The 11396-nt window shown below is 37.0% G+C and overlaps 1 protein-coding gene across 1 annotated transcript in view; it reads left to right on the top strand.

Moving 5' to 3' along the window:
* Positions 1-66: 66 nt before the first annotated feature.
* LOC101856795 (TNF receptor-associated factor 2) overlaps positions 67-11396 on the top strand; it is a gene marked incomplete in the record, with an annotated part of 23721 nt that continues 12391 nt past the window's right edge. The window contains 4 exon segments of the mRNA XM_005095186.3: positions 67-457; positions 6677-6876; positions 7929-8016; positions 10090-10188. Of these exon segments, the coding sequence (XP_005095243.2) occupies positions 6683-6876; positions 7929-8016; positions 10090-10188 (381 nt within the window).

The raw sequence follows: 11396 nt of genomic DNA, 5'->3' as shown, positions 1-11396 counted from the left end.
TTTGGCCTACGACCCGGAAATAAAATCAAAAGGCTTCTTTTTTTTTTAATAATCGTAGGCCAACAGTTAACATATTACCGGTCAATTGATATTATACAGCTCATCAAAATATCAACAAAATATTTTTTTTTCAATCTGTCTCGACACTATAGAGACACAAAAAGCTTGTAATAATGCATTGATTAGTAAACCCTCTTTAGAGATGGAGTTAGAGAGTTTGTAAAAGATTCGATTTTATCCCCTTGAAAGTAGAAGATGATGTCAGACAGGGGAAGTAATTCAAGTAACTTCAGCCTTTGCTCAGTTTGTTTAGCCCTAGAGTAGAATCTAGTGTTATAATTAGGCTATCCTACCTGGTTAGGTCAGTGCCGCAGCTCCAGGCCTGAACTCCTCGCCCAAATGAACCCAGTCTTTGTAATTCCAGGAAAGCGCTATGGTTCCTAGATATCTTTGAGAGGTATGCACGATGTTGAATTCGAGGAAAGGCTGTTTGAATTCATTGCTCAATTTCGTGATACATGACATGAGATAAAATAATTGAAGGGATAGAGCCTGTCATGTTCATAAATCGTAACGACTTCTCAACCAGCAAGCACTTGGGCTACGTTTAATTGCAGACTGACTACGTTTCTAGAGATGTGGATCTAGATTTACGTCTAACCCAGATCTAGATTAGATATCTAGATCTAGATATCTAGGCCTACATCTCGATCTACTCTCCAATGGATTTAGAGTAGAGAGAGCAATGGCAGTGATTATTCTCACCCATGGTGAGGATAAACTGGATATAATTATTATACATTGATACTATTCTCAGAATAACAAAACCACAGCCTACTATTCTTACCTGTTTTTTTCATTTCGGACATCATAGGGCCCCTGTCACCGAGCGCTCTAGGCGACAAAACTCGCCCCCCCTCTCTCACTCCGCTGAGCGCGCGAGGCGATTAAAATCACCAATGGGCGGGCCAGCTCTCGAGTGCGGTAGGCGACTGTTGTCGATTTGGGGAAAGAAAGTGGCTATTCTCACCCGCCCGGAAGTTCTCGCAAGATCAACTCCTCCCCTCTTCTCTCTCTCTCTGTCTCTTTCTGAGTACTGTCTATCGGTGTGGACGATCAAATTAACCAAAACAAAGTTAAAAAATGATGTTAAAACACAAAAGTAAATTAATTTGGTTGTCTACAAAGATGCTACGGCTATTTAACTTTTCGAATCGAGCCGAACTACGCGGGTCGCCATTTTGTTTTGCCCGGAAATTCTCGCGCTACTCCTCTCTCTCTTTCTCTCTCTCTCTCCACTGCCCACAGACAAAATTGTACGCTTTAAGTAGGCTACAGTTGTAATGGAACGTTTGTTCACGGCACAGAATTCTACAATTTTTCTGTTATCACAGTGTAGAATTCTGTGGTTTAGGGTGAACGCAAAATTTGGTGAACGCGCACCAGGTGAGAATAGCCACAAGACTCGCCTGCACTATTCTCACTCCGGGTGAGAATAGAGGTGGCCTTGGGCTTGGGGAAAACCTTATCTTCTTATCAAATAACATCACCTTTTGTTGCTACAGTGTTAATTTATTGGTTCTCTAATGGAAAATTTAACTCTTGAATGGTTTAACCAATCAAAATTAAGAAAAAAAATAAGCCTAGGGTCAAGGCACTCCGTTCCTGAAAAATAATCGTGGGTTCTGCTAGGGATAACAATTAAATTTGTTTTTTGTGTAAAAACAAATGCCAATTCTAACATTACAATTCATTATTAAACAGCTTTCAGTTTCAGTTTAGGCTATTAATTATTATTTTTAAAAACATACTACTCTGGCAAATGAATTCCTCTCTGAATTTAGAATATATAGATCTATTTACACTTGTCTAGGGTTTTGGTGAAGATATACAGTGGAACTCGGATTCAACGAGGTCGCCGGGCCTGACCTAAAATTTCGTTGAATCCGAGTGTTCGTTATGGCAAACACGAGGTTCTGTGTAGATAATTACAGGCACTGAGCAAGTAATGTATATTTATATAAAGAGAAGTCACAAGTAGTGCCTGAAATGCCTGCATATTATGAGCTGTGTAAAAAAAAAAGACCGATTCGTTCAAATGCACTCCTGTGCCATCTCGATTGTTTGCCAACAAAAAGTTGTGTTGATGTGCAGAGCCTAGCATAACGGCAACTTTTAATTCCGTAGACCAGCGCACAATTCATTACGAAGATCTACGTCAAGACTAGCTTATCATTGTAATACAGTGTAATGATCAGTTGCCGAGGGGAAAAAAGACTGTGACGCGTTTGTATCTGTGACGTTCAAAGCCCGGACCCCCCCCCTCCCCGACACACACACACACAGTCACACGTGTGCCGCCATCCGACCCCGATACACGCCAGAGTAGACTTGTGCGCGAGCCAGCAACACATGTGTTAGTATTGAAAAAAGGCAGCTGATTGGTCACATGCAACCGACTAAGTGAATAATGGTACACGATGCAGTTGCAATGGAGGGTTTCGGGGAATAGATAAAGTTGGTTCTGGGAGAAAAATGAGCCAAGCCACATCTGCGGGGGCTGTTCACCATGGAAGCGACCTCGTTGAATCCGAGCTCGCTGATATAAATGCTCGTTGTATCCGGGTTATTTTTATTGATTTTAAAGAAGAAAAAAAACGGGGAATTTATCTGATCTCGTTGAATCCGAGTTCTCATTGAATCCGAGTTCCACTGTACGTGCATACTCTCAACTCAAGATTTAAAAAAATGAAACTATAACAATCCCCGCTGGAGCCTAGAAAAATTGGCCAGCACACTGGGGCAGGTCACGAACGGTCACTCTCTTACAATTCACAAATTATTTTCTATCATGATCCATTCTCAACACCCAGGGTAGATCTAAAAATCCATTGCATTCTCAGACCGGGTGAGAATAAAATATAAATATTTTTATTTTCACCCCGGGTGAGAATAACGATAGCCAATAACTAGTTCTAGATCTGATCTAGTCTAGATCTAGACTCTAGACCCTCTAGATTCTAGACCTAGGCTAGCTGTAATGTCTTGTTTCATTTTAGGCTTTAAAATAATTGGCCAGCTCTATTCGGACTCGAGTCCAAATGTAATTTTTATCTATTCGGACTCGAGTCCATATGGGTTTTATCTCGGACTCGGGTCGGAAAAAAATGGGTTTTTTTATTCGGACTCTGCTTCTAAGTGAGTTATAATGTGAGTGTAAGGAGGTTACACAGGGTTGGTGATTTTTTAAATTTTTATTTCAAAAATCAAAAAAATCGATTTTTTGGATTTAAATCACATTTTAAAAATTTAAATCGGATTTTTTTGATTTGTTTAAAAATGTCGACACAGTTTGGGATTTTTGGTGGCTAAAAGTATGTTATTTTAGTGCAGAATGCATTGTCTTTATTTTAACTAATGATTAATATAAGCAACTGCAAAAGAAAGCCTTAATCTGCTATTATCAGTGAATTATGGCTACAGACAAAAAATGAAGAAAATGTCAGTCTAAAAGGAAAGGGGGGGAGGGGGTAATTATGCATAGATAAACTTGTATTTTATTACAGTGTGCGTGTGTGTGTGCGCGCGCTTGTGTTTGTCTAAAAAGAAAAAGAAAATGCTAATTTCAATTATGTAAAAAAAAGTAAATTGAATACTGTATTAATTTACTACTTACAGTGACAGGGGGGGGGAAAGCAGACTTTTAAGCATGATTATATTAGTCTACTAAACCTTATATCTGTTTTATAAAACCAAGGAAAGGAATTCTGAATGTTTAAATATATATGTAAAAACAAAATACATTTTTAAAAAAGTGATTTAAATCACAAAATCAAGTTGATTAAAATTTAAAAAATCAACTGATTTAAATCAACCCAGCTCTGATTTCAATTATGGGGAAAAAAGTAGTAAATTGAATACTGTATTATTTTACAGTGAAAGGGGGGAAAGCAGACTTTTAAGCATGATTATATTAGTCTACTAAACCTTATATCTGTTAAATAAAACCAAGGAAAGGAATTCTGAATGTTTAAATATATTAAAAAACTCAAAATAATTTTTAAAAAAGTGAGTTAAATCACAAAATCAAGTTGATAAAAAAAAAAATCAACTGATTTAAATCAACCCAGCTCTGATTTCAATTATAGGAAAAAAAAGTAAATTGAATACTGTATTATTTTACAGTGAAAGGGGGGAAAGCAGACTTTTAAGCATGATTATATTAGTGTACTAAACCTTATATCTGTTTTATGAAACCTAGGAAAGGAATTCTGAATGTTGAAATATGTAAAAACTGAATAAAAATAAATTTTTTAAAAAGTGATTTAAATCACTGATTTTTATTTAAAAAATCAAGTTGATTTAAATTTAAAAAATCAACATCAACCCAACCCTGAGGTTACATTATATAAATGTCGTCGGGGCATTCTGCGTAAAACCAGAATTAAAACTAGAATTGCCTACTGGGACTGTAATTGTGAAAAAAAAAAGTCAAAGGACTGCACTCTCATTCTACCCTATGGCAGTGTCTAAGTACCCTGGGGTGTCGCGGGGAGATACAGACGTCTGTCTGCAGCAGTCGTGTGGCCTGTAGGAGAGACATCCCATGATCTCTAAGGGTGTCTGCCACAGATTCACTCCATGGCACTTTGTTGTGTGTTATAGTTTTTCTGTAATTATTTTTTTTATTACATCGTACAAAATCGACAGCCGCTGCTTCTTCCCAACACATCTTCCCCTGGCAAACCAAGATTTGAGATCGTTACGCGCAATCTCATTTGTTGACATAATTAACTTTGCCTCCGGCGAGATCAGCTCAACTTAGTTGTTCTGTTCATACTAATGATGCAGGGAGGATGGCCAGTTTAGATAGGTCTAGTTACTGGATATTAAAGCTCACGTCTCGACTGTTCTTTACAATCGGAAAAAAAGTTCGTACATGGCTGGAAATATTTAGGAACGAGTCGGAAGTCGAAACAGACGTCATGCTGGACTCAATTCAGGGTCCGAATATAATTTTTCTCTACTCGGACTCGAGTCCGAATAAGAGGGGAGTGTAGGGGAAGGGGGGGGAGAAGGGAAAATTAATACCACATTGAACCACTTGCATTGGTTGGGTTCAGAGTTTAAATGATGGATGTAAAAAATTTAAGGAAGATCTGTAACATTTTAAAAAAAATGAGAACAGTTACTGAGTTACAGTTGTTGGCCTTTGAAGATTATAATTTTATTTTATTTTAGAGATCGTGTGTGTGTGTGTGTTATTGTTAATATTGATCAGGCTCACTTGTGCTCCAAAAAATGTACTCGTCCTACTATTTGGCAAGAGCGACACTCTGTGTTGTTCCCAGTTTCCACTACTTACTATGGACTAGAAACACACCTCTCTTCCACAAAATGATACAACAAACATTATTTCATTTCCACCTCCCTTAATTCTTAAAAAAGAAATAAACAGTGTATCCTATCAGTCAAGTTAAGATTTAGATGAGACAAGAGAACTTTCTTTTTTTATGTTTATGAGAATTGGAAGTTTGAAGATCTGTAGTTATTGAGTAGCAGCATTTTGTTATAGATTAGCTTTAGTAGTTTTTACAGTGCTTGCAACTGCAGCACCATTTTGTATGATCACCCACAATTTTTTGATATTTTAGAGTTCATTCATCATGTCATTTTCAAAATCAAGGTTGTATTTGAAAATAAAACTTTCCTTCTTCATTTTGTCTCATTGTTTTCTCTTGTTTTAACTTAGCACTTAGCTAGTTTTACAAGACTTGCAACACAAACAGGCAGGTCATAAATGGGATGAAGATTTGAGAGGTATCTCTAGTAGAGATACCCGGATGTATACAAATGAAATAAGGTGGGTACACATTTAAAGGATGATAGAAAAGATAGTGAGGAAAGAAGGGGTAAACAACACCTGAGCACCCGCCAACCATCCACTGTGCTGTCAAAAGGTATACAGTTTATTATTCAAAAGCAATCCAACTTCTTGTGCCAGAAAAATCCGTAAAACCACAAAGTATGGAGATGACGGTAAGCTTAGTGACTATTAGTTAATTAGTATTCTCAAACGGGCTTCAGCGCATTCCACTACAACTTTCTAATTTTAATATTTTAAGGAAATTGAAGTACTGATATTTTGGTGCAGTAGAGTTTATAATGTCACTTTCACTACCTGTCTACATGCCAATTACACGACTCATGAGTCACAGTCGTTAAAACTTGCACCACACTTGTAGCAGAACTGAAGTTTAGGGAATGCCAGTTGAATTACACATTTGTGGACATTAGATTATTATAGTAAAATTAAGAATATTCTAATAAAAAGAACAAAGAAAGTAAATTACAACAGCTGCTCTCTACTCATTGCAAATAACCCTGCTTTGTGCAGTAGAAGACCACTTTACTTTGTACTTAATAAATAAGCTACTTTGCTTTTGGAGAAAGTATGTTTTATGACTTTAGAAATGAATTTTCAACATTAGACTTTAGACCCTAGTTGTTTTACCTTGTTGTTTCGAAGATGGTCTCTGCCCAAGGTCCCAGTCTAACAAATACTTTTTCTTTGTGGGACTTTAGATGAAAACTAAGTGTCCATACTTTTGCAGAATTGCCCTCTACTTTTGCAGAATTGCCCTCTAACTTGATGCCTTTTGTTGTTACATTTCAGTTCAAAATGGCACTTCAAGTCAATGCTCCAGTTTTCAACGAGAATGGAGATCGTAAGGCAGGCGGTTTCTTCCCCGGAATTTTCTCAGCAGGCTTTGATCATAAATTTTTATGTTGTCACTGCCACTGCATCTTGAGAGATCCAATACAGGGTTATTGTGGTCACCGATTCTGCCGAAGCTGTAGAGATGAGCTCCTAAGGTAGTTTTTTTTTATTGGGGGGGGTGCGTATGTTAAATTTTCGGTCTTCTTGATTTACTGTTCAAATTTTTTCTATCATTTAAGTATTTTTGTTGTATTAAAGGAGCAGGGTATATTTCCTTGCTGATTTTTTTCTACCTGTTGTGTAGCTTTTTCCGAACACTGAATGGTCATTATTGTGTTGATGTGCTTCTCTTTACTTACTCACTCTCTCCCTATACCGTCAGGTACATGTGGCGGAGAGCAGTAGATGCCACGCTTTTCTGTAAATGGCGACCTCCTCCAATTTCGGCAAATCCAGGCCCTGGGTGATTGCCTCATCCCTTATTGTGCTTCTATAGCTTTCAGCTGGTCTTCCTCGTTTTCTTTTTCCAGTTGGTTTCCAATACCATGTCTGATTGGGCAATATTGTCTTCGGCATTCTTAGAACATGTCCTCTATATCTCCTTCTTTTCTTTTTTATGGTTGTATTGATATCTTCTCTTTACTCAAACTAAACTCATAACTGCCGACCACTATGTAAAAAAAAAGTATTTAATACGTTTTTAGGGGTTCAAGTATAGAAATCCATTTTTGTATCAGAAACTACTTGATATTTTCTGGTTTCTAATTTTGCACCTGATGGACTTGCCGATGCTGGAAAAAATTGAAGAACTTTCAAGACTAGAGGAGACTAGAGGTGCAAATAATTGTGAGAGTAAAATCCTTAACACTGTGCAGTCACACAGCCACCAGTACAAAATACTCCATCTGGAGGGATCTTTTTCCCCAGGTCTACTTTGAATATTCAAGTTTATTTAGCTTGAAATTTTTTAATGCAGAGTGGTGTGTATGAAGGGTTTGGAGGGGGGGGGTGGGGTTACTTGGCCAATGCTCACCGTCTTGACCCATCCCAAGGGTAGAGACTTTTTTTTAAAATTGATAAGTTGGTAGCTATGTAAACTGATGTTTTCACTATTTGAATGTATGAATAATCGTGTCATTGTAAACTGCATCTCTACACTCGGATCATCTGTGTCTGAATTTGTTTCCTTTTCCTTTTGATTTCTCAGGACCCAAGATTCTAATTTACTGAACTGCCCAGGATGTGTGGAAGAGAATGTTGGCCCTCAGGAGATGGGGAAAATATCAGAAAATCGGGTAAAGGTTCTTGAAATGCCAATCACATATGTGAGATTGGTTGATAAGATAAGTTACTTCTCACAATCGCCGACTGGAGATATCCGCTGAAAATTGAGCATGGTTAAGAGTTGTAGATTTTTATTTGAAGACACTTTCTCCAAGTTTAACACCGCGTCTTGTATCATTTCATACTAACAAAATAGTACATACTCTGCCTATAGATTTGACATATCTTTTTCCTTAGGCCCAAAATCTGAGAAGTAACTCATTTTGTCAGCACGTCTCACATTGACAATGAACCATTCGCGGCATGATGGATTGCAGGAAATACTAATTTGAGATCCCTCTTGCACTGTACCGAACAGTTATACTTTGTGCCATTCGTGCATTCACTTTCAAGTGTATAGAGTCTGATTTTTTAGGGTATGTATATAATATTATACAGTGGAGTCCTCTTAAACCAAAATCTGGGGGAATCACCAGATTTTGTTAAGTTCAGGTGGGTTTTTGATTTTGAGAGATTGCTTACATTTACATAGAAGAAGAAAAAAAACATCAGGGATTTTATTTCCTTTAAATTCACCACTGTTTTCAGATTGAACGTGTTTGGTGTAAGCTGACTTGACCATATATAAATATATATATTAGAATCTATATGTGTGTGTGTGTGTGTCATGGCTCAGTGGAATCATGTGGAGTTATTGGTATCATCTTAAAGCTTGTTCATTAATCTATCGGTCAAGATGCTTGCGATTGAAGGATGTGGGGTCGCCTGGTTTCAGTGGTAAAATTAGCAAGAAAATGGCCGCTAAAGTTTAATATCTTCCAATAGCTTGGGTAAAATTCATATGGAAATATGTTTTTATATGGACATACAAGGTGTTGAGTCAAAAAACAACAATTTGATAAAAGTTGCCAAACTGGCAGAAAAATGCCTGTTTCTATATATTTCATTATTTTGACGAGCACCTCATTTCTTATATTTATTTCATTTATTTATTTTTTAAAATATTTTTTTTTCAAGATAGCTTCAGCTTTGGAAGAGAGTTGTTTGTTTACATCTCTTTCCAGGATAGGATGCTTGCTGTCCTGGGCCCTGCTCCACATGGTTCTGTGTTTGTGTGATGGGAGGGATTTGCTTGAATATATATTAAAGACTGGAAAGGGAAAATATTTTTGTATGTTTAGTAATGAGGAAAAAGTTGTATTAACGGGAGGAGCTACCCTTGAGGACCATTTTCTATGTTTGTTGCCCGAGATCAAATCTATGTACACATATAAGTTAGACATAGTAAAATCTTTTGATACGCAATTTTGTTTTGGAATAGCTACTGCGGTTGCTATGGAAACGCCCGCCATCTTGAAAATAAACAATGAATTTCAAATCCCTAAGGCTTTCTTATTTACAGACCAAATTTGACCAAATTTGGTGAGAGTATACCTGAACCAGACACTATCAGAGTAACAGCAAGTTTTTTTGAATCATTGCAAAAGAAAAAAAAAAAAGAAAGAATTTTCCCAAGTATAAAAAAACTTTTTCTAAATTTAGGTTGCGTAATCGCTTGCCATCTAAGTTTCCTGAAAGTTTCATGTCAAAAGGATGAAAACTAAGGAAGGAGTAGGGAAAAAACTGCAAAAAAACTACATTTTGTGAAAACCGACAATAATTGTGAAAATTCACTATATTAATCTATCCTCATGTTTTTAAAGGCAATTTACCTGGAGAATAAAGTTTTCGCAACTGTATTCATGCTATTTTTAGACAAAAAAACTAGTTGATCTTCAAAAATCAGCCAACATAAAATGTGCATGGCCTGACCCAAAATCTGCAAAATCAAGGGTCGCTCCTCCCCTTAACAGTAGTTAGGTAGTTTTTTCATCTTAATTTTTTTGGTGTTAATTTGTTATTTTTAGGGGATAACTTTCTCCTGTGCCAATGCCTTTGGTGGAACAGGTTAAAAGAATGAGTGAAGATGTCATATATGCCTCTGGAGAAAAGTGTCAGAAAGCCAGGTTGAGGGGTCAAATGCCTTTGAAAAAAATATTTTTCAGTATTTTCAGTCTCTATATTCCCTTTTTTTTTCTCATCAGATGTTTCCCGACAATGCCGTAAGGCGAGAAATGTACAACATGGCTGCTGCCTGTGTGTTTCCTGGATGCACATGGAGAGGAAAATTCAGAGATTATGAAGTAAGTTGTCGCGCCTGTAAAATAGCAGCTTGCACTGTATGCCTCCCAGGAAGTTGAAAATGTTTCAGAATGCTATTAAATAATTATGCTGGGGTAATAGTATGGATTGAAAAAGCGCATGGAGCTTGCTTTTGAGAATGGGGATTTGCGCGATACAAATGCTGTAATCTAGTTTTCTTTCTTTATGAAACTAGGGTATTACTTTTTTCTGCACTCAATGACAGCCGTTAGGTTGACTGCCAGGCCCTGGAATAGCCAGGAAATTTCCTATAAAATCACCAAGACTGGGGAATGACCCGAGATTTCCATAAAATTGTAACGACCTTGAAATGCCCAGGGAATTTGAGGAATTCTGCAAAATGCCCAGAGAAAACTCATTAAGCTTTCCAATATTTCTAAACCAAATCTAAGGTCGTATGTGTCTGGTCGTGTGTCTTGTGGTATTCATTTGGTCTTTTTCCCAATGTGCGAGTGCATTCGGGGGAAATAAGTGGCCGTGGCAGAAATGCACTTGGGCTATATTGAAGCTGGTCAGTCTTGATCGGAACAAAACCAATATATGTGAGGCATCGTGGTGAAATCTGACGCTTGTCAGAATAATGAAATCTAAGACATCAGCATTGGCTGATTGACCATTTTTTTTCTTATTTTCTCTTTTTGGCTCAACACCTTTTATATCGATTTAAAAACACATTTTTGTGTGGAATTTACTGAAATACATTGATTAAAGGCACAAAAAATGTAAATTTTCAGTTTCCAAGGACTATCAGGTTATGGAAGTCACCAAACTTTGGCAGCCATTTTCTCGCTAATTTTACGTTTGAAACCTGGCGACCCTGACCTCCTTCATTCGCTAATATTTCAACTTCTATTCAAGGTAGACATATATTTTTTTCCCCTAAATGGAAGTCGATTGAACAAGCTTTAAGATGATGCAATACATACCAAAAAATTGACAAGCGCCTGATTCCACCACGTCGTGACACATATTATGATGTTAAGTCCATGTGTCTCTCTTCTCTAACGATTTATTTTACTTTAGTAACTTTAATGTTATCACTTGCTAGGTTTTGGTTCAACTTTTACAAAATATTGTTAGAAAACTATTACAAAATAAATATTGTGCAAGGAAAATGCAGAAGTTTGTGTCTGATCTGTTACAAGATATCACAAGAGGAAACATGCTGAAGTTTTAGGTGTTGTTCATC

This window comes from Aplysia californica, unplaced genomic scaffold, assembly GCF_000002075.1.
Source record: "Aplysia californica isolate F4 #8 unplaced genomic scaffold, AplCal3.0 scaffold00097, whole genome shotgun sequence".
NCBI lineage: Eukaryota > Metazoa > Mollusca > Gastropoda > Aplysiida > Aplysiidae > Aplysia > Aplysia californica.
The sequence above is the reverse complement of the archived record's forward strand: the minus strand, read 5'-3'. Positions and strand labels throughout refer to the sequence as shown.